This window comes from Etheostoma spectabile, chromosome 4 (genome assembly GCF_008692095.1).
Source record: "Etheostoma spectabile isolate EspeVRDwgs_2016 chromosome 4, UIUC_Espe_1.0, whole genome shotgun sequence".
Lineage (NCBI taxonomy): Eukaryota > Metazoa > Chordata > Actinopteri > Perciformes > Percidae > Etheostoma > Etheostoma spectabile.
The window spans coordinates 3,760,578-3,784,183 of NC_045736.1; the positions used below are offsets into that span (position 1 = coordinate 3,760,578).

The following is a 23,606-nucleotide window of genomic DNA, read 5'->3' on the forward strand; positions in this document are numbered from 1 at the left end:
TGTGTGTGTGTGTGTGTGTGTGTGTGTGTGTGTGTGTGTGTAGAGAGGAGGTGTACTCTGGGTAGCCGACACTTAGCTGCAACATTGTGGGTCTCCATATAGATGCTGTAGACCAGTAGGGCAGCTGGTTAGCTGGAAGAGAAGAGCAGATGGTATACAAGTCTCAAAGGCCAACTGACACACTCAATTGTAATGTATGTGTACATGAAGTGTTAAAACTACTAAAAAACTACACTTTTATTCCAAGGGTTTACTTGGAAAAACTGAAAAATCAAAATTGTAATGTTTAAGTTGACTTCCAAACCACCAAGAGAGCTATGTCTGAATCTAAAGCTTTACTTTTATACATGTGCACAAGCTTCATCATATTAGTAATTGATGTGCAAACAATGTGGTTTGTTTTCTTGTAATCTCTTCTTGCTCTGCATACCGGACAAGCTTTGAAAAAGTATTCACCGAATCACTGAGAACACAAGAATTTAAAACATTCATTACAAAATTAAATAAGGACATTACTTAATCTAATTTGGAAATGTATTAAAAGGTAAAACTGAGCTAACGTCAGTTCTGCAGGACTTGTACCAGCCCCTTTTTAAGACTAGGATACATAATAAATTGCTCACTTTTGTTTCTTCCAGGAAGTGCTAGAGTCTCCAGGGTACCCTCCTCTATCTGACGATCGCAAAGGCCTCCGCCAAGGTAAGGACTCTTTCAAGGACTCCTGGGAGTTTTAGTGGGCTAAGGTGTGGACTCTTGATGTACAAAATGGGAATGCAACTTTTCTTTTTTACTTTGTGGGCTTATAAGAGAGGGCCATACTTGTATCATTAGTCCATAGAGGAAAAAAGGGCCAAAGAGAAAACACAAGAAGGGGATATTAGTGTCTTTGATACTAAATAACTACAGGTCAAACTTTTGAACTGTTTCTTGCATTTCACAGTGACAAATAAAGAGACTGTCAGGTCCCAAATAGGCCATTAGATCACCTTCTATAGGGAGCAGAGAGAGGGGAGCGTAACTAGGTGGGAGGGGTCTCACACACAATACGACCTCTCAGCTGAGAAACCTGCCTGTTGGTCTTGTATCGCAGCCACAACAGCATTGCTGATACGCAGAGAGGATTGAGCAGATCACTAAAAGAGCGTGTTACATAGAGGGAACGACAAGTTGAGAATACAGAGAGCAAAAACAGAAGGAATGTGCAATTGTTAGGTTGTGGAGAAATAAAGAAAAACAGAGAGGAACAATCTGATTTGATTCTTAAACGTATTCTCAATATGGGAGCAGAGTGGACCAATAGGCTCAGAAACAGGTAATTTTGTTTTTTCTATAATGATTATCAATACGTCCTATATGAATATTGGCAGCAGTTTACCTGTGGTTATCAAGATGCTTTCTAGTGTAAGGACGGCTTAGGAATGTAGAAATAGAGCAAATGCATAGCCTGTCAAGTGATACAGGTGCTGTCTCGACAATGAAAACCTCAGAGTAATGTTGTTCTTTAGAATTTACTGTAAAACTCCCAGTCTAAAAAACTGCTTAAAAACACTTCACAGTTAAGCTTATACACTGTGAAATCAGATGTATTAAGATATTACATTCAACAATTATTAAAATAGTTGAATGTAGACAATATTTGGCTTCTGTCCGGCCAGAAATATGGTATATATAACTTAAATATGTGTGTGTGTGTGTGTGTGTGCGTGTGTGTGTGTGTGTGTGTGTGTGTGTGTGTGATGTGTGGTGTGTTTGTTTGTGTGTGTGTGTGTGTGGTGTGTGTGTGTGTGTGTGGTGGAGCAGATAAGGGAATCCCCCTCTGTTTCCAAAACACCATGGAAACACTGAGAGAATCAGGCAGCACCAGGACGCAGGGAGGTGGGCGGGTAACACACACACACACACACACACACACACACACACACACACGCATGCGCACGCACGCACACACTCACACACACACACACACACACACATCAACATCTGTTTATCCGTACAGTAACCACAAACAGTTGTATACACACAAACATCTAATGTGCGTGCAGTTAACACACCATCACCCCAACACACAGTCAGTTGTGTAAACAGCACTCTCCCTGGGCTAGTCAACAATTGCCTCTTACTTTACACCAACAAGTAGAATAGTTTCCTATCTGGTTACACTCCTGTCCTGTACGCAGACACCTGTCACTGTGTCCAGAGGACAACCTGTTCTACCCAAACAGGTTAGAGTCACAGGGACAGGGGGAGAGAGGGCTTTGGTGAATCAGCTCATTGTCTGTTATGTGGAGCTCTCACCACTGAATCAAGTCCAAGCTCTCCAAGGAGAATAAAGGTCTTTGAGCAGGTCTCTAATTTCATAGCATCAGCTTCCAGTAAAAGAGCTAGATGGGAGGAAAATGAGGCTTTTGGCATTATGTTCAGCTCAGCACAAGGCAATAAGAATCATCAGCATTTGGAATTTCTGTTAAACCCTAACAAACTCCCAAGCAACCTACACTCTCTCCTTGTCAAAGGCCATACTAACCCCATACTTTTCTGTGCTCTCTCCTCCTCTGCTCAGCATTGGAGGTTTGTCTCTGCCGAGCCTGGGCAACAATAGCAGACGTTGGAGCCACATGGATCCTGCTCCCTCACCTGGTTTCCTGAGTACCAGGACCTCCTGCATGCCAGTACCCCCTAAACACAGGTACAAAAAAGGACGAAGACGGAAAATCAATGAGTGAGCTGCTGTAATCAAACTTTGACTTTCAACGACTAGTGCACAACATAACAGACACCGAGCACTGATGCACCTGGGTATTAAGAGGACAAGAGACGTCCTTTCTTTTCTTTGCAGTTGGACTCATTATGTATCGGCATTTGGCATTACTTAAGAACCAATCAATAGCAGATATTTGATTCATTACCCTGCTTGCCACCATCACATTTAAAGAGTTTTTGTAAATCTGTGGGACACAAACACACACACACACACACACACACACACACACACACACACACACAAACACACACACACACATCATTAAGGTTTTGAAGGTTTTGTCCCTCACAGGCAGAGAACAAGAAGTGTGGTTGCTGCATCCCCATCCTCCCCCGGCCTGCTGTCGGTGGCTGAACACAGCCAGCTCAGCCAATCAGCCCCCAGCATCATGGAACCACTACTGTGTTCAACCACTATGATGCAGGCCAGAGTACACATTCAAACACGTATGTAAATGTAGTTATAAAAGCTTTGACTCATTTAGCAGTATTACATTTTAGAACAGAGGAGGACATTTATTTCCTTATATGTTATGAATATCCATACCCAAGGGTACGGAGCCATTAAAGGGACATAGTAATGGGTTTTTGTGCGGACAAGAAACTTTCTCGAGATACTTTTCTCATGAGCATGCAAAATTATCTTGTGCTCGTGAGAAACCAATCTGAGTAGTCGGAATTGCTGCAGAGGAGGAAGTATTCTTCTTCGGGAAAAACGCAACAACATTTTCCTGATAGTGTCATCAACACGCTCAAAGATGCTGAACTAACTGGTAAACGATTTCATGCTGTGAATGTGAAATAGTAACTTATAGTAATAGTAATAGTAATTATACTAACAAAGCAGTACTTTGTTAGTATAATTTTGCAAGCCTGAGAGTTGTATCTCATGAGCACAAAATACTTTTGCATGCTCAGGACAAAGGTTTCTCGTCCGCACCAGAGAGTATGAGAAAAAAAAAGATTCCCCATGTCCCTTAAGGGATTGCGTGTGTTGTATATAATGCATGAAAGGAAATATTGTGGTATTAATTTTGAAGAGTGGCCGATTTAAAACCAAATCCGTATTGTAGTTTGCTGATGCTGATACTTGTTTGGATGTCATTTAATATGTGTAATCTCTTCCTGCCTGCAGGACTGGGTTCTCAAGACCCTGTGAATCAACACAAGGTGAATTTCAACCAAAAAAAACCTCCTTATAGCATATTCACATATTTGAGTTGTCATACTTGATTTTTCTTTTTATCCATCGAATAGTTTGTCTACCTCACCAGTCTGAACCATCTAATTACTGTCAATGTCCGTATTCTGTGCAGTTCTCGCAGGGTCCCTTGCCTGCTCTGCATCCCAGAACACCCAAGCTGTTGGCACCACTAGACAGAAGGCCCAGGGACATTGCAGCTCTGCCAGAAATAAAGCCCCACATTCCCCTGAAGCCCATCAGCCGGAGCCCGCTTTGCTCCAGGACTTGGCTGAGGAGAGAGAGGCTGTACTGGGGCAGCCCACGCACTGGCCCTCTCACCACTAAGGGGGGTAGTGAGGAGAGCGGTTCCAGCAGCAGCATTAGCAGCCAGAGTTCCATTGACCTGGAGGATGAGGAAGATGAGAGGGATATGTGTGATAGAGCTTCAGGAGAAAGACATCTGAAGTTCATAGGAGACAGGTTGTTGCCACATTCAAACAATATGTGCTCCACCGAGGCTGATTTGGTTGAGGAGACCCAGCAGCATTTTAAAGTTCATTCAAGGATCAGTCATATTCCAGCGATCCACAGATCAGCACATGACCTGGATGGAGAGCCTATCAATCATACAAGTGATCTTCTCAGCACTAAAAAAGCTATGAACTCTCACTGTGAAGGCAAAGCCACCAATGTGAACTATACAAAGGAGCCTGTTGACAGTCAGTCCTTTATAAAACGTAACTATGCACAACAAGGAGACACGGTGAACAATGAAATACCTATCACATCAAAGTCTAAGGAAGAAAAGAACGATGTGGGCTGCAACCCAGAGCCTGAGATTAGCCATGAGATAACATTTCATATGAATAATCACCAAGGTCACGTTGTTGCATGCTCTGAAGAGACTTACAGAAATGAGCTGCAGGATAACCCAATCCCTCATAGGGAGGATGGAGAGTTCACTACTAGCACTACTGAGGAGAAAATTCAGTTCTTTACTCCAGCTGTAAATCTTCCACAATCAAGCATGGATCCCAAGAGAGCTGAGAGGGTGCTGAAAGCCTTACAGCCTGTCCGAAACACAGAGAGAAGAACCAACATGAACTGTGAACTAAGAGCAAACATTCAAACCAGCCAGCAGTCCTTCAACGTTCTAGCACATAAAGATCGAAGCATCCTAAACCGGAACAAGTCTGAAAACAATTTGAAGTATTCCTCAATTTCAACACAAGTTCAAGATAAAACCAGGAAAAGCCCCAAGCTAATAATTGGTGGAGAGCCAGTTACAAAAGTAAAGTCAAAGCTTAAATCTGTTAAAGGTGCTCATTGTTACACTGGCACCCCGTCACCACGAAAGAAGCTTATTGATCAGGGTAAAAGAGTAAATCCTGACAAGATGATGAACAGCAACAAAGCTCCACCATTGAGGGAGCTGAAGAGCGTCCGTCAGTTGAAGAGACCAGGTCTAGGTGGGACACCGAGGTCTAAATCTGCCGTGGACTTCATCACCTACAAAGACATGTTTCAGGAGATACAGAGTGGGGATGAAGGACCGGCCATCTACGAGATGTTTGCCGGTCCGATCTACGATAACCTACGAGTATCCAGTTCCAGTGAGAAAGTAAAGGACAGACAAGTGCAGTCGGCTCCGCCGAGGAAGACACTTCAGGGTCACAAAGTCAAACACAGACGACTGAAACAAGCACAGAGGAGAAGACCGCGGGAGAGTGTAGTGGTTTCAGCTAAAAGCAAACAAAAACTTACGGCCTCCAGGGTTAAAACTCACAAACCTGTTTCAAAGAAAGGAACACACAAAATCAAGGATATGCCTAAATCAGATGGGAAAACAGAGGCTGAGTTAGCTCTCTCTAGGGATGTTGAAATTTGTCAAACAACGGCTCAAGACACTATCTTATCTACCATAGAGGAGGCTCTTTCTATATATGGGTCTGAAACAATCAAATCTCATGACAAAACACAGACTATGCCAGCAGGTTCATCTAATGCTGAAGATTATAGTCACCTGCACATGAATATGCAAGAAATAGGAAACCCAAACCGACCGTTGCCTGAGGCGGTGTTATCTCAAAGCCCTGAATGGCTACAGGTCAATACAGGGGCGTCTTCCAGCAGCAACCACACCATCATGTCACCAGTTTACCGGAAGTTTCTGGATGAGGTGGGGGACGGGCCGCTTACAGATGACCTGCTGCAATGTCTGGCCGAGGAGCTGATCTCATTGGATGAGAGGGATGGATCCATAGGCTCCGAAAACATGGAGTCCAACAGAGAAGACAAGGGTGTGTCAGGAAGAAATACAATTCCTGAGGTAAATGTTTATAGTCAAAAGTAACAAAACAGAAGCATTAGCATTGTCCTGTCTTCATATAGCCAAGATTACCCCCTGTGTTGTCTTCTTTATTCTGAGCCTTTTAAAATTTTCATGGATTTTTCCCAAAATTTTGAAAGCTTTTTTTTAACTTTTGTCACTTTTTTGACAATTTGTTACTTTTCAACATCTTTTCACATTTTTTTCACTTTATTTGACATTTGTTCACATTTTAGTCACTTTCATTGAAATTTTTCTTTTTTTCGTATACTTTTTTAAAGTTTGTTTACCAATTGTTTTTTCTCCAAATGCTATAAAATTTACAAAAAATATGACACAATAACGTTCACATGTGACCCTCAAATCTGTTAAAAAATAGACTTCATATTCCAGAGAAACCAAATTATTCCAATTGACTAAAGCTTCAGAGGCCCAGATGTTGGTTGTGGAAAAGAAGATTCAATCGGTGCATTTTATCACATATTTAGGTTAATTCAAAAGAAAGTGCTGCTCTGCTTGGCTCTGGGTTGGTTGTGGATGACACCATCACATGGACAAAGGGTGAAGTGCTGGGCAGGGGAGCCTATGGGACAGTAAGTATGAGAATTTACAATGATAAAGAAAGACAAAGGACACATTTAGGCATGAGAAAAATGTAGATTGTGTCTTTGTATCACTAACGGGGGATCTGTTGACCCTCAGAACTCCAGCTATTTGATGCTCTCATGTTGCTTAAAAAACACCAACAATGTCCAACCTTAGTTATCATTCGACCATGCTCTCTCTATAGTAATCTTGTACAAATACTCAAAATAGTATTCATACCGCGGCAGACATTGGTACTCTACTAACCGTGACGATCACTGCTGCCTTCTTACCAGGTGTACTGTGGCCTGACCAGCCAGGGCCAGCTGATAGCTGTGAAGCAGGTGAGACTGGATGCCTCTGACCCCGACGATGCAAAGAGGGACTACAGTCGTCTGCAGGGAGAAGTGGAGCTCCTCAAAACCCTCAGACACACCAACATTGTGGGCTTCCTGGGTACCTCACTTTATCAGCATGTGGTTTCCATTTTCATGGAATACATCCCAGGAGGATCCATTGCCAGCATCCTTCACAGGTGAGGTTGATTTCAAACAGTTTGACAACTTGCCCACAAAATGGTCTTCACTAATGCCTTTAACACCGTCCCTTTCATGCCCTCAGGTTTGGCCCTCTGCCAGAGCGTGTCCTGGCTCTTTACACCCATCAGATCCTGAAAGGGGTGGCCTTCCTTCACCTGAACAGAGTGATTCATCGGGACTTGAAGGGCAACAACGTCATGCTGATGCCCACTGGCGTCATTAAGCTCATAGACTTTGGCTGTGCGCGCCGTCTCAGCTGCCTGAACCACACTGCCAGCAACAGTGGAGATCTGCTGAAGTCTGTCCACGGCACACCTTACTGGATGGCACCAGAGGTAGATGTAGAGCGATTTTCTTTTCATCTGTAGAGGTAGCTCTTTTTGAACTACGTTCTATTGGTAACACTCTATAATGATGGTACCTGAATTACCATAACTTCATGCATGAAAAAGCATGAAGTCATTCATGTAGAACTATCAGTAATGTACAAGAATTAGTAGTATTTCATGCATGACTTAATGCAGGAACAATATGTTAATTAATGCTTCAATTAAGATATTTGAATCATCATGCCTTCTGGTTTATTAATATTGTTCATGTCTTCTTCAAATATACTGACCAGCCACAGCAATGTTAATATATTCTTTAAATTTAAATGTATTTCTTTAAATGTTCTAGTGTTGTATTCATTTTAACTAAACATTACATCTTTATGACTTCATGTTTATGGTCTGTCAAATAGAGTGCTGACCGGGTCCATCTTTAACATTGACAAATAAGATGTAATTTATGGTGGCATAAAAGGAAATTAGATGTATTAAGATTCAAAGCAGTGGGTTGGCAAAATGATACAAAGCTCACTACATTTGCAACAAAATACAGTATACTGCAGATGCATTGTTATGGTTGCTTTATTCACAATAACGTAAGGCAAAAAGCAATGCCTGAGAACAAAGGATATTTATGAATCTTACTTTTAACTAAGTAAGTATCTGAACACAAAAACATTTCTTGACATTTTTATTTTGTTTGTGGGGTCACAGAGATTGGGGCATATGCCACTATTATTCATATCTTATGTATCAATGTTAACGATGGACACTTTATTTGAAGGGCCACAAACAATGACAGCAATGAAGAAGTACTGCTAAGTTAATCATGATTACAACACTACAATTCAGTTTATTTAGCCTGTCACTTTAACTACAGATATACCTGTAAAGAAGACATGAACATCATTAATAAATCTGAAATCATTATGATTCAAATACCTTAATTGATGCATTCATTAATGTATTGTTCCTGCATTAAGTCATGAATGAAATACTATTAATCTTTGTACATTGCTGATAGTTCATTAAGTACTACATGAATGAATTCCTGCTTTTTCATGCATGAAGTCATGATAATTCATGTACCATTACTATAAAGTGTTACCGTTGTATTTATTTAATTGTCATACGTAAAACGTAAAATTTCCCGTTACGTCTTGAGTGACACCTGGCATCTTTTTTACTCCTCAGGTTATCAATGAGACAGGGTATGGCAGGAAGTCAGATATATGGAGTGTGGGTTGCACTGTGTTTGAGATGGCCACAGGGAAACCACCACTGGCACACATGGACAAGATGGCTGCCTTGTTCTACATTGGGGCTCAAAGAGGGTTGATGCCCTCCTTGCCAGATGGGTTTTCGGATGACGCCAAGAATTTTGTGGCAATCACCTTGACAAGGTAAGGCTTTTCTTGTCCTCCCTGGTCAGTGCAAACTTTGTTGTCCTCACATATCCTCTGAATCTTTCCCTAATGTAATTATACTCAAATATACAGTATACTTTTTTTTAGTTTGGAACTAATTGAGTAAGAGACCTAATTCAGAGCATTTTTTATTAGTCATGTTTGGGAATAAATTCCCTTATTTCATTTGTTTTCCCTCAACTCCAGTGACCAGCGACTACGGCCATCTGCAGACCAGCTGCTGAAGCATTTATTCATTCATCAAAGTGCGAGTGAAGAGAACGCTTGTGAAACGCAGAAAAAGAACTGCTGTGGTCACCCAGAGGGACTGTGTAGCTAAGTTACACAAAGACAGAATGCTTTTCAGTTCAAGGGGACACAATGCTTCAGATGTTAAATTCAAAACATCAAGTATTCTTTGGTGACCCTTTAAGGGGCCACCTACCCATCCCCAGTGGATGCACTAGTAGTGAGTTTGGGAGCAAAGGGCGCTGGGCTCATTTCCCAGGCCTGTCTGGAAACTACACCAACACAAAGTATATCAAGGACCTGTAGTCATTGCACTCATAAGTGGGAAGTTTAAGAAGCTACATGAGAAGCACTTTCATCCGTTTAACTTTAATAGAACCTAAACCTAAAATGTGAACAAATAGATGCCAGATTTTGGATATTTTCCATAGCAATCTTTCAAATGTGCAGATCTTATAAATACCTTAATTTTGTATCCATACAGTGTAATTCTAGTACTCTCTGCTGTTTGTATGTTCTGATAAAATAGGTCTACTCCATATAAAGCATAACTTTCATAACCTAAAGTTTTCCATGCCAAGAATGTACACTACTTCCTGTTACCTTTCCTCTGAGTTATTGAGAAATCAGTGCGTAAAATTATGCTTGAGAGACATGCCACAAATAAAAACTTGGCAAATATACAAGCATGTCTGTTTAATTCTACAAATCACCAAGTTTCCTTCCCCCTAGACTCTAGTAACATGTTTATATGCACAATAAAATGACAGAAACAACCATGTTTATAATGTGTTAGGGTAGTGGCAACTTTTAAGTTTATTCATAATATTGAAATGAAGAAAAACAATGTAAAGAATAGGGTATGCTTAATGGTCCACAGTTGTTTCCGCTCTGTGTCTTAACAGTAAGTCCCCAATAAGGATCCAAACAATCCACCCTCAGGCTTACCAAGTATTTTGCAAACGCCTATCAAATAAACGAGTAACAAACCCAGTCAAGAACAGAGGGAACGGTCATGTCAAGATTTGAGAATATAGCGTTTAATGTATGAAACTCATGTGAAGACGTGCTTGGACAGGTACATGGCTGCAAATGTAAATTCAACCAATTGGATGAGGACATCAGTGATAAAATATCTAGCAGGTCATGTTGCATTTGGATAATTGGTCAATCTTGTGACAACTTTTGCTGGGATGGAACCGAGCATTAAAGTTGTTTTTTTTCTACATTGTACAATGTTAATGGCTGATTATACATGTATGGGCTGAAATCTAAGGGCCACAGCTTCATGTCATAAAATTATGTCTGATGCACTTCAAAGAAAAAGGGTTATGTAAATTTTAATAGCACACTACTACTACAGTTTCTTTTTGAGGCACAACCTTTGGCATCCAGCTTAAGGTTTACTTATAGGTCCAAAAGAATTATATTTTTGGTACAAATTGCATCGCTCTGATAAGTAGGTGTTGGATGTTGCCTGTGTTGCTGAGGACATCTACCGATATTCCCTTTGACGGAAAAGCACAGTACAGCACCCCCTGTAGGAAGGTAAGAAGCACACACACACACCACTGGAATCATTACCCCATTGATGCCTAATCCATTGATCAACAAAATAAGTCTTTTCTAGGTATTATAGTTATACTTACAAGCAGCTCTAAACCTGAGTAGTCATGGTATAGCTTTTTTTTTTCTTTAAACATACAAAAATGTATGTACATGTATCTCCACTTTCTGTAAACAGCAAGTACGCATTCTCCTTTTAAATCCCATTGATGATTGAAACATGCATTCATATGCACAGTACTTAAGTATAAAAAGAAATCAAGACAAGAAAGAAATTGAGGAGATAAAACTTTACATCTAAAAAATGTCTTGCATCCATCCAGAGTACTAAATGGAATGCCAGCAAACATAACTTGTACTCCTCTCCAGCTGGCCACTGGCTTTCTCCATACAACCACAGAAATGTGATTAAATTAAATTACTCGTTAAAAAAAAAAATATATAGATATATATTAGATGAAGAAAATGAAGTCGGTGCACCTTCCATGCCTCATTGTACTTATAAAATACTTTTGTTTTCCCATAGAGATCTGAAATGTGGGAAGGACTTTCTCTGTGATGAACACAGACACGCACATTTCTAGACTCATTTGAGGAGGAAGGAGAACCAAGCAGCAATTCAACACACTAACAGAAAGACAGGACTGAGCATCACAGCCCAGAGACCCGACAGTCAGGAAGCATAATTTCTTTTTCATCTTTCTTATCTCTCCAAAATTGAGAAGTCCAACAATACTGATCTTTTTGCAGACAAGTTTTTCTGCCTTTCAGTAAAGGGTTTATCATGACATAATGAGTTGTTTTCCTAGGGCACTTAACAGAGAGGTGAACATAGTCTCCAAAGTCTGAGGTGTGGGTAGTTTGTTCTCATTTCCACGGGGTGGTCCGTGGCTGCAGAGCGGTGGATTCAGTGTCTCTGCTCTCCTACTTCATGTGGCGATTCGCTAGGAGGAGGGTACTGCTGAGAGGTCCGCAGCCCACCTGGGTGTGACAGGAGGGGGAGGAGGAGAAACAAGAATAAGGAAGAGGAGGAGGAGGGAGGGAGGTTAGCCATAGAGCTGCAAGCCAGACAAGACACACTGCAGTACAGGAGAGGAGCAAGGAGGAAAAAAGGGGAGAGAAAAAGATGTACCTGCAGCACCAGTGCCCCCCTTGGGGACTTTGCTCACTTTGGAGCATGAAGTGGAGAAGGAGGATGGTGGGTGGTGGTTGTGGCTTGCCTCGGGGTACACCCTTTTGCGTGAAGAAGACAAAGAAGTGGATCCGGGAGGAGCAAGCAGAGTGCCTTCCATGCTGACCAGTCCTGGAGAACCACGTAGCAGGCTGCCGCCGCCGTTCCCACTGTGCGTGTGTGGATGAGGGTGACTGTGCTTGTGGTGGCGATGGAGGTTGTGATCTGCTCCACGATGTTGTTTCTCCTTGCTCACCAGAGGGCTGGAATGTTTGCTCTTGTTGTTGTTGTTGTTGTTGGCCGCCATGCCTTCATCCGACGAACTGTGGCGCTCTGACGATGAGACTTTTATCTTCATCTTGAGCTCATCTTTGCTCGGCTGTCCCATTTTATCCAGCTGGGAGCTGCTACCTGACCCAGGAACAGCCAGGCGGAGTTTAAGTGAGCCTTTGTCCCGTTTGTCACCAAGATGACGTCTATCTTGCCCTGAAGTCGAGGAGGAAGAGATTTTCATCTTCATTGGGGAGGCGGTGGTGCTCCCGACACCACCATAGGATGTTTGGTGGGGCTGTGAATGTTTTCTATTGTCCACTTGGCTCACAGAGGATGGTGCATAGGTAGAAGAGGAGAAAGGTAACATATCCCCCCTCCCGTCACAATCAATATTTCCTCCATGCGGTTCCTGACCGCGTTTCTGCCCAGAGACAGCAAGCTCTGCAGCTTGTTTCTCTCTGTATTTGTCCAGAGACAGCTTCTGAGCGGGAGACGGCTGTGGTGGAGGAGGTTGATTTGGTGGCTGATGCTTGCCCACTCCGCTCCCACCTGGTCCTTTTTGTTCCTGCTTGACGACAGGGATGAATTCTAGTGTTTTCTCAGTCTTGCATACCGGCAGACGCTGAAGCAAAGAGGAAGTGGATGTCTGCAAGGACAGAGTCGGCTCTTGGATAGGGATGCTGAGGGGTTCTTGTTTTATACAGGTTGCAGGGATGCTGAGGGGTTCCTGTTTTATACAAGTGGAAGGGTACCCTGTTTGGTTCTGGTTGCCAAGGGGCCACTCACTGTGGCTAGCTGGGTTGTACGTGCCAGCCAAGGCGTCCAATGACAGGGGTGCACCTCCGGATTGGCCAGGCATGGGCACGGTAAAGGGAACGCCTGCTTTGGAAAAACTTGGGTTGGAGGAGCCATCACCATGATCTTGGAGCATGGAAGGCCCAGCAAAGGAGTTGTCAGCCGACTGAGTGCTGTCACCCTTGGGCTTTTTGGCAGCTTGCGTCGCCTAGGGGATAAAATGAGTTGTGACACTGTTAGGAGTTTGGTTTTAGATTGCAGTTGGGTTGCTGAAGGGAGTTTAACAGCCGATTTCTGTTCTCTTAATATTTGTGATTTTTTAAAGCTGGGGGTGTACATTTATAGTTCCTATACTGTGGCTATTTAAATTGTTTTCAAAAATGTGTTTGATACTTGGGCCCTGTTCGAATCTGGCATTGAAATGTGTCTTGGGTGATCTGACCACAATTGGACAGCTCTATGCATATCAGTTCAAACCTGGCATTAGAATGCATCTCCACAAGGGTCGTAGGTGACCACATATGATAAGATCTCACTTCTCCACTCTACATGCAAACAAACATTTCCGTTAGCCAAATGCATTGGTGTTTATAACCAGCAAAGCATTTTCCGTGCCTAGTCTGCTGGAAAAAAGAAATTGAAAAGAAAGTAACTGAGCCTCCTTGACTTGTTCTAGGCAAACAAAAACGCCCAAGATGTTTGACCCAAGCATAATATATTGCTGTGGGCATTTCAAAATGTTCAGATACTGGCGGACAAAGCCAGTTCACGCAGAGGATGCCAGTTTACTAATGTGCATACACACTGCTAAACAACTTTGGAATGTGGTCAAATCTTTGTGCCTTGGGTGCATTCACACCTGTACTTAGAGCTGTCCACTTGTAAATAGATACCCCCAGAGGAATGTTTATACCAGGTTTGAACAGGGCGGTAAGTTTTTTGGTAGTCTGAAAGATCAAAATGATGTGTAATGTAGCAGTTTTAGTGAAACCATCTACATCCATCTATACATCCTGCGCTACACATCTTTCCAATGCATGAAATGGAGCAGCAGTGCATCCTACCCTCCAGTTTCGTATTCTCTTCAACCGACTGGGTGTTTTCTCCAGAATCTGCAGAAATTCGTGGGTCAACTCTACAAAAAGAAAAAAATGTCACAAAACCACCTAAATTTTGCTTAATGTACCAACAATCATTTCCACCTTGTGACCTTGTATTTGAACTGCAATCCAAAAGTAAATACAAAAACAGGCATTATAGAAACCCTTACTAAATAATAGCAATGTTTAAGAAATTTCTTCCCAGTTATGTTATTCACACTAAAATATTATATAAAAGCAAAGGACATTAGTCAATCTCACCATCAAGCAGCTCGAGGGTGACAGAGTTGTCCACATACTCCCACCAGTGTTTCCCATCAGTGGACACTGGGATCTCCCAGTTGGACCACTTACACGCAAGGTGGATGCACACACAGGAGATCACTGTGGGCTTGTACTGGAGGCAGAAGGTAGTGAGGTGTAGACTGCATAGTGAGTGTGTGTTTAAGTGATGAGTGTGTGCAAGAAAAAGTGAATGTTTCGCATATGTGCGGATATAGGAATGTGAGTGAGTTGATTTAGGCCAGGCGTTGTCCCGATTGGTCCAACATATGTAGAAACAAGAGAAAAAACACAAGAGGGAGCAGACAGTTTTAATTTACTGTAGGAATTGATTGCTAAAGATAAGCCATTGTTTGATTGTGTTGATACATTGAAATCTGATAATGTAACATGTCAAACCCAATTCACAATAAAAGGTGATACAATGCAGGTCTCTAACAACATCATGATTCTTGTGAGGCCATAACTCCCAGTGTGCTTAAAAAAATAGGCATCAAATTGTGTCATGCAACAATAATTTATGTTTCAAGGAACCTGGCTGGTTTAAATGCTAAGACACAAAAAACCAAAGCGAGGTAAGTGGGGAGGGGGTCACGTGTACTAGCTAAGTGCAGTCGGCCCATAGTAAAACACTGAACCCTGAGGCCAGCCCTGTGACAGTTACGTCATTGTACAGTTAACTGACGAGGGGCTGCTCCTACAACCCTCTGTATAGGGTCTCTGGGACTGTGTTAAAAGGGATAAACCTAGTGGGCCCTCCACATCAATGGATACAACGGGGCACCAGCGTGACAGTATTGCAAAGAGAACGCATGGTCTCCACACAGAGCCTTCCTCAATTGAAATATCGTAGCTAATCTGACCCATGACTCAAGGGTGAAATCACGAATTTGAAAAGTGCAACATCGTTCTGCAACAGTAAAATTGCAAGAGTGAACAGTAATGCAAGCAGAACAACATATTCAATTCACATCAACAGTAATTAGAAATTAGATACATGGCCATTATTTATTTTAAAGCTAAAATGTAGACAAAAACCATAACTGCACCACCACAGTGTTTTTTTTAGTTTTTTTTTTTTAGAATGAAAGTAGGTAGTAGGCGGTCCCTACAAACATTTATCAGACACTTAAGCCATGAATATACTATTAGAATCCCACTACATGAAAGTACAGATTCTTAACAAACACCTAGCCCATAATTTAGCTAAATTCAACTGCAATTCCTCATCATGAAGCTGTATTAAAAAAATAATAACTAGCCACAACTTTGCACCGCTACTCTTTTGGTTAGAGCTGGCTGGTAACCTTGTACTGGGAGACAAATAGGGTTGTTCATCGAGAACCGATTCCTACTTGGAATCGTCTTAAAGATTACTACGCCAGTGGAATTGTTTCCTTATTGGAATCATACGGAGGACTTGGTTTCAAATCTAATCATGGGTTCCAAATTTAACATGCAAAAGTTTTGGTTTCCGTAGTGGCCAGGCGCTCGTTGTATTGCAGCCAAGGAGCGTGGTAAGCGGCGCGCTACTGTGGCTTTATTTTACGAGAATCACAATTGGAATAAGAATTGTTAAAATCAAAACAATGTCCAACCCTAGAGACAAGTACAATGTCTGGAGTCTGATCAGTCAGGTTACAGAGCCATCAGTCACAACCAACATTTACAGGCTTTTGGCTAGTGACATTTAAAACCCCGCCTCAGATGGATTTATACATCTTAAACACATTAGGAATGAGTCTTCTTGACTGAGTTAAAAAAAGTATATATCAATCAGTATGAGTATCGGGCTATTTTAAGAACTGGCATTGGCTACAGCTTGCACTCCTAATAAGTGCCAGCTCAGTGCAAAACTTCAAACACCGTTCACATTCAGCATCCATACACTGTCAACTGATAAGAAGTAGTTGAAATTAATGACATTAATGTGAATTCCTTTCCACCACCGTTGAATATTAAACCCTTTAAGGACCAAAAAAATGTCAAAAAGAATGTTTTGTCCTTGCTTTAGAAAGAAAATCATAATCACAAAATGAATTTTAATTAGTATGAGAGATACTCAAATAGTTGTACTCATTACATATGTTGCTGGTCCTTAATGGGTCGCAACTATGTATTTTTTGGGCACGTTTTACATGATCTACATGTATGAAAGAATGTTTTAGAAAAGCCAGACAACATATGCATTTAAAGACAGGCAAATACTGTAAAAGGTGAAAAATATTTGAGGAGATAATGCATTTTAAACAAATGGATATGACAAAGAACATTTAAAAAGTGTATTTGCGGTACTTACCGGAAAGACCTCTACGAGAAATGTTTACATCTGTGAAATCTTTAGCTGCTATTCAGGCTACCAAAGTGTCTTTCTTTTAGAATTATGCACTTTTCGCAACCGAACAAACATGTGGGTTTCAAGCGCACCACTACACTTCACACCTTGCATTCAACCCATCTGTGCCAACACGTGGTCCCTAGTACAATACACCGCACTGCAACTGGGGCCGGTAACGCTATAGCCACCCTGTCCCGCTCCCTTTTAACAAGGGAGGGGAGCTGAGGGGAGGAGGCAAGCATCCCAACAACCACCAGCGCAAATAGGGCCCGTTGGACACTGAAAGGGTACCCTGCATTACAGGAAGCTATGGTGTGCAGTCAAAGTGCAACAAAGGAGGGGCAGGATAACAACCTGTTGGTAGCCATGAAATAGGAAGTCTGTGCCAGATCCTTGCTTGCTGTAAGGGAGACAGAAAAATAGGAAAATGGGGATAGGGGAGGAAAAAGGATTACCATTTCTGCAAGCCAAAAGCATTTATCACCATTAGGTCAGTAACTAAATGTTTCAATGCACTGATTAAGCCAAGGCCAAGACTGAAAACACTACACACAAGCTGCTGCTACACTTTGGAAACTTTCAGCAAGCTGGATGATGTTTCTAAATTTAAGCCAGAACCACTTCATTGACTGCATCAACCATAACCAATATTTAAAAAGGGGTCAGTGTCTCAGATGCAGACTGTAAAGGCAAACTGACAAAACAAAAATGATTTAAATTCTGTCTTGGACTTGGCCCAATAAGTGTCAGTGTTGTGTATGTGCCATGTCATATAATGAACTCAAAAGGCGATCAAAACAGCAAGATGTGTGGCCATGTAACCATTAAATCAGCAAGGTTTCACCCCCCTCCCCACCCATGTTTGAGGTGGGAGAAATAAGAGCAGAGGGCCAAAAGAGCAAAGAAGGAAGCCTCTACCTCGCACTAGCTGGGAACATTTCACCACATCAGTGTGTGGGTGATCAATAGTAATTTCAAAGCCTGGAACAAAATACATGACAGGTGAGTTCGACACAGAGACAGTTGGGAGGTGACATGTCATTTTATGCTCAAACAAACAAATCTAGTGCTCCATGTTAAGGCTATCAATTCAGATTCTTGTAGGTATTTATGGACGTAACAGTCAATTCATATATATGTACATTATAAATGATGTGCCATACAAGCAGCTCTGGCCACTTTCATTCTGGATGAAAGAAGTCTCTCAGTCTTGAATGCAATCAATAGGCAAGCACACATTGCTGTAGCCCTAACATGAAATGTTGTGCAGAACTGAAATGGAGAGAACATTTCTAAAAGCCTTATCAATGCCATGTTTCATGACAAATGTTAGCAATGAGAGAATGACATGTCACCTTTACATGATTTCTTGAAAATATGTACATGACACAATACCCATACAGCAGCTGATTAAACATTTCACTCAACAGGCTGTGATGAATATATTCAACAGTGATCAATAGCACTTCTCCCTTACTGAAAAAGATAAAGATTATGATAAACAATACGCTATGTCTCTCTCAAGTCATCCACTCCAGTCACCACTACTTACCCAGGGTCTGCAGCACTATGGATTCAAGTATCACCAGCTCTTGAGCTTGCTGGAGGTATGCCTGAAGTTTGATAGACAGTCATTACATCACAATTGTAATGAGTCTATTAATCTATCCCCCTAACAACTGATTTTCTATGGTCAAAACCTCCAAACAGAGGTTCTTTTTATTGTTAATGTAACCTTTGTTAGGTGTATGGTACACGCCAACAGCAGGCCAGGGCAGTTAAAAAATAAGCCCCTTTTTTAAAGGGCAATGGATTTTGGCACAGCCAGTTATACATAGGGAAACCATGACGACTGAGAGAACAGAAAAGTCAGATAGAAAGGAGAAACTTTCAACCATTGAGCCCAAACTTACATTACTCTTTGTGTCTAGAGGTGGTTCTTGGGGATTTAGGCAGGCATGTGCCACTTTAATCACGTGTTCGAGTTTCCGAGGTTGCTCTTCCACTTTTGCGGCCAAGAACAAGGTGGTTGGAGATATTATCTGTACAAAAAAACAAGACATTTCAATGTATACTCCTAACACGTGACACTAGGTTGTAATTCAATAGAGGGTTTTCACAACGCATCATCAGACCGGAAGTCGCCATATCGGAGGCACTCCACATCACAACTGCACAGGCACTGAAGTACATCCCAAAAAGTTGTCAAGGAAAATGGTTATTATTGCCGTGTTTTAGGTTGTACCAACAGGCCAGACCGAGAAAAAACTTTGGAATAGTATCAACTTCCAAAAGTTATTCAAAACCAGGGCAAGGAATGCCACAAGTTATCAGAGGAAAAGAAGCGCTTGTGGTTGGCAAAGCTCAAACTCACTCAGGTAGTGTAGATAGCAAACTGGGGCTCTTTGAAATGAAAAACGATTGAGAGTCACTTGGCTACACCTTGAGTATTGCAATGATGTCATACAGTTAAGATTTGGGTGATTAAAGACGTTATCGCATTACTTACTTGGGCCTTCACCACACAATGGTAGTTAATGACTCCATCCACATCCACACACCTGGTTATAGGCCTCTAAACCTCTGTAGGATTTAAGGTCTGCAGCTGGGTATGGGCTCGGCGAGAAAAGCAGGTAGTTGACTATATCGGGATATGCGACTAAAGGACGAATCCCCGGGTCGTCATGGATACAAGAAGAGAGAGCCAACTCGTAGGGATCTGCACCGCCAATAAACTGTAATTTCTCAAAATATGGCACCTTTTCTTGTGGTCCAAGTCCGTCCCTATATGCCTGCGCACCTTGGATGCTTTTCTGTTGGTTAGACATGGCCATATTCACTTAAAGTATCCAAAGTGCACAATACTCCACCGTATTACGTACAGTTGTTTACACCGAGTATCTCCAATATGGCCGCGCATCCGGGTTACTGCCCAGAACGTGACGTCGGTGAAAACCCTCTATAGCAGTACTATGTAACAGATTACTTACATTTCTATGGAATTTGGTGAAAGAGTGGTGCATATAAAACCTATGCATGTAAACAATGGCTGTATTTATGGTTAATTGAGAGCTGGAGGGTGGGTCAAGGGAAATGAACAGAGCGAACAATTTTGCTATGCGTCATTATATAAAGCCACGCATCATTAGGCAACGTATTAGCACTACAGTAAACAACTGTAAAGGTCTGAGTAGAGAAAAGTTAACTGTTGAGCAAGCAACCTGTATAGCAATGGAATTAGGCGACTTCCGTTTGCTTTACGATAGCGCTAATTGAGCTAGGTGTAAATAACAAGCCATGTCAAATACATTTTAACATCAGATTTCGTATTGAATTCTAATTAAAAGTGTCGTTATTTGATCAACAAAGCTCGGTCGGGCTGAGGAGTAACGATAAAGACACCCGGTGCAACAGCTCCAAACTCGGCTAATGGACGTAACATTAACCCATAGCTAGCATGGTAACTGTTAGCAGGTTACATTAGCATGTATCTAACGTTAAACATAAAACAATGACATTCCTATTCCAGGTTAAGACTCATAGCGTAGCAATAGTTTAACAAACACAATAACCAAACATTCATGTAGAAAGTCCCGAATTTTGGTCCCTAAAATAAACAGTCTGTTTAACATTAGCAAGCAAAGTATCGGGCCCGCTGCAGGGGTTAGCGCATGTCTACTTCTTCCAGTCTAGTCGTTTGTTTACAAAGGATACACGTTGAGCCTCTGACCCATATCTTGGATCAGATTCGCCGCCTGTTGTCGGTAGGAGAGCTCCCGGTCTGGTTCTACTCCAGATCGGCGCGACGGCGTGGTTTCGAGCTGCTCCCGGGTGAAAAACCATTTCGACGAGGATCCCCGGCACGCCGCCATTGCTCTCCAACATTCAGTGGCATCGAGAAAGCGGATGTGACGCCGGTGTCGCACAGGAAAACACTTCTTCTTCGATGGTGAGACTTGGTGCGAACGTGCAATTGGTGGTGTCATGCATTCCGGGCATAGGATCCGAATCCGACATCCGATTGGTTGTGTATGAACCTGTGTACCTGTGTATTCAAGAAGCGGGGAAAATAACTTAAATTTCACAAAGCAGCAAGGGGCAGCTATAGCTTCAAAGTTGAGTCTTTTCCCCACACTCATTAGCTGGATGAATTCTTTTTTTAGTGTTGCATTTAACCTCATTAGGCAAGAAAGATAAAATCAGAATCAGCTTTATTTGCCAGGTATGAGGACACATAGGCTACATGGAATTTTGCTTTGGATCATCATCGTGCACAATGCACTTACACATACAAAACAACCAAACAATATATACACACTAATATATTCAGAAACAATATATACAAGTTGATAGTTGAAATATATAAATATAGACAGGCAGATAATAGAAATTCAAGCCACAGCCGAAAGCTCCATGCTTTAAGTTTTTGCGTGGACGCTTCCGCACTACTTGATCAGTAAAAGAACGAGCTAAGCAGTTAAACTAGTAACGTTAATTGAGTGTTGAATCATTAGTTTTTGTCGAACTCAGGGTGCACGTTAGGGGGTGCTATGGAGCCCCTCTGTCATTGACCGAGCCCAATCACTACAGAAATTTGTAATTTTAATGCCCAACAATGTTTGCTTATTTTTACCATTAAAACAGGATTTATACATAATATATGAATATCCATCCAATTTGCATCCATCCGGCCTAGTTTATTTTGCAACTAAATTGAATAGGCCTACATATGTCCTTGCTCCATCTCTCTTTCAGCAATCACACATCCCAATAATTTTAACCAAATACCTCAATGTTGATATTGTTGCAATGTTGTAGGGTTGCCAATAAGTGCTTTCACAAAATATGCACACTATGAGGTTTTTGATAAACAATCATCAGTTATGTTGATATAACTATGCGGGTAAAGGCAAATAATGGAACAGCTAAAACAGGCTGTTGTGTTCACATCACTCTACTGGAATGCAGCCTTAAACCAGGAAAAGACAACACTTGTCATATCAGGATGTTACATTAACTTACATTTAAGACGATATCTAACTTCATATATCAATATTAATACAATATCGATATATTGCCCAGCCTTACTAACCATGTACGATGTGTAACAATAAAGCATGGATAAATGGTAGGGGTGGGAAAAAAAATCAATTCTTAGATGCATTGCGATTCTCCCTAGAACGATTCGATAATCAATTCTGATAAGTAAATAATCGATTATTAAAAAAATATATAGCATATATATTTTTTTCCTTTTAAATGTGTTAATTTTCATTTACAAGTTACTGTCTGCAGACATGTGCAAATCAGAAAACAGAGTGACTGAAAGAGGATGGGATAACTTGGAGTTTAGGCAAGAGTGCCTAAACTCCAAAAGTTAAAAAAAATAAGTTTTGTATATACACATGATCTAATAAGAAATACATAAAATAATTAGGCAAAACCCATAAAGGCTGTTCATACATGATCACATTACATCTGACCACCTCATGTTTCATGTTCTAAGAAGCCAATTCTCCACCTTTAAACGGGACTGAGCCTCTGACATGGAGGACTACTACTGTGAGAGAAGGGGACGTTCACAGGCACGTACAAAGCTTAAGCATGAAATGACTACAAAATAAAAACATCAGTAGAGAAAAAAAATGTCATTAAAACTTGTGTGTAATGGCTACTGTTTATGTAAAAATTTACCAAACTCAGATGCATGTATTTTTTTTTTAAATCACACATTTAAAGGTACATAAAAAATTGTTGCATCGATAATCGTTTTAGAATCAAATTGTTGGCCTCCGAATCGGAATTGAATCGTGAAGTGCCCAGAGATTCCCACCGTTAATAAATAGTATCAAACAAATAAAGAAATTCACAAAATACTGAGACTAAATTATTTTATTATAACAAACAACAAAAAAGTTGGTTATATTTATTATACAAGTTAATCCAAAATGGTTTTCATACTCATCCAAATAAGAATATTTGAAGAAAGCCTTTGCACAGAACCATTGGGTATCGCATATGTGTCTCAGGTTTGAATCTCACTCGAATTCCTCTCGTTTCAGGCCCAAAAATTCCACTGCGTTTCCAGCAAGCAATTTATCCTGCAAAACAATAGAGTACACACCATGTATGATTGGACATGCAGTACTTTTAAGATTTTAAAACTTATTCATTTGTGTATTCAATTCAGTTTTAAAAGCTACCTGAATTAAAGACATTTATTGACATCAATGTATTTGCCGTGGCTTATAGATTGTACCGATACAAAATTCTACATTCTATCAAAGAAGAATTGTACTTCATCCTTTGTACTTCTGCTAATAAGCATTTTCTACCTGGGTAATAGACGCAGTGCAAGACAGCAGTATTGACGTGACTGCATTGTCTAAATGAAGGAGAGGGAAATATTCATACCTTTAGTGTGGCATCAAATTCGTCCATTGACTCAATTAGTGATCCAGGCTGCAGTTCACCCAGTGGGAATGGATAGTCCGTTCCCAGCATCACTTTATCCTGGAAGTGGAATACATGCATGTTAACACTATTGGAGTGAATATGTGCAAATATACAGTGTTTCTGTCTAATTGATGAAAATAAGAATAGTTACTGTCATCAGTAGAACAATTCTAAACACACTCGCCACATTCAAAACTGGCAACACTCCTCCAGTGTCTTCTTAACCCTCGTGTTGTCTTCCCGTT

General features: G+C 41.2%; 3 protein-coding genes across 12 annotated transcripts in view; 1 reads left to right on the forward strand and 2 right to left on the reverse strand.

The window, feature by feature from the left end:
* Positions 1 to 10,172, forward strand: part of map3k19 (mitogen-activated protein kinase kinase kinase 19) — a 10,856-nt gene extending 684 nt beyond the window's left edge. Inside the window, exons 2-12 of one of the 2 annotated variants that reach the window (XM_032512923.1) lie at positions 639 to 699; positions 1,801 to 1,875; positions 2,561 to 2,686; positions 3,053 to 3,207; positions 3,896 to 3,930; positions 4,077 to 6,272; positions 6,761 to 6,865; positions 7,154 to 7,392; positions 7,479 to 7,731; positions 8,920 to 9,128; positions 9,339 to 10,172. In XM_032512923.1, coding sequence (XP_032368814.1) covers positions 2,616 to 2,686; positions 3,053 to 3,207; positions 3,896 to 3,930; positions 4,077 to 6,272; positions 6,761 to 6,865; positions 7,154 to 7,392; positions 7,479 to 7,731; positions 8,920 to 9,128; positions 9,339 to 9,471 — 3,396 coding nt within the window. In that variant the 5' untranslated portion in view covers positions 639 to 699; positions 1,801 to 1,875; positions 2,561 to 2,615 and the 3' untranslated portion in view covers positions 9,472 to 10,172. Of the gene's footprint in view, positions 1 to 638; positions 700 to 1,023; positions 1,313 to 1,800; positions 1,876 to 2,560; positions 2,687 to 3,052; positions 3,208 to 3,895; positions 3,931 to 4,076; positions 6,273 to 6,760; positions 6,866 to 7,153; positions 7,393 to 7,478; positions 7,732 to 8,919; positions 9,129 to 9,338 lie in introns of those variants that run through there. The other variant, XM_032512924.1, reaches the window with a different exon arrangement.
* A 226-nt stretch (positions 10,173 to 10,398) lies between these two features.
* On the reverse strand, positions 10,399 to 20,864 carry ccnt2a (cyclin T2a). Of its 9 annotated transcripts, XM_032512945.1 has the most exons (11): positions 20,620 to 20,864; positions 19,896 to 19,977; positions 18,819 to 18,947; positions 18,458 to 18,518; positions 17,824 to 17,886; positions 17,260 to 17,305; positions 14,547 to 14,710; positions 14,250 to 14,320; positions 13,114 to 13,393; positions 12,079 to 13,077; positions 10,399 to 11,927 (listed from the first exon to the last, which is right to left on the reverse strand). In XM_032512945.1, exons 1-11 carry the CDS (start codon positions 20,775 to 20,777, stop codon positions 11,854 to 11,856), a joined length of 2,127 nt encoding a protein of 708 aa, XP_032368836.1. In that variant the 5' UTR covers positions 20,778 to 20,864; the 3' UTR covers positions 10,399 to 11,853. The 9 variants fall into 9 exon arrangements, 7 of the variants coding, with proteins under 7 accessions (XP_032368836.1, XP_032368835.1, XP_032368837.1 ...); XM_032512944.1 differs by having other exon boundaries at positions 12,079 to 13,393; XM_032512946.1 differs by lacking the exon at positions 17,824 to 17,886 and having other exon boundaries at positions 12,079 to 13,393.
* Positions 20,865 to 22,755: 1,891 nt separating this feature from the next.
* Positions 22,756 to 23,606, reverse strand: part of acmsd (aminocarboxymuconate semialdehyde decarboxylase) — an 8,232-nt gene continuing 7,381 nt past the window's right edge. Inside the window, exons 9-10 of the mRNA XM_032512963.1 lie at positions 23,320 to 23,418; positions 22,756 to 23,006 (exon numbers count right to left, since the gene is read on the reverse strand). Coding sequence (XP_032368854.1) covers positions 22,944 to 23,006; positions 23,320 to 23,418 — 162 coding nt within the window. The 3' untranslated portion in view covers positions 22,756 to 22,943. The remainder of the gene's footprint in view (positions 23,007 to 23,319; positions 23,419 to 23,606) is intronic.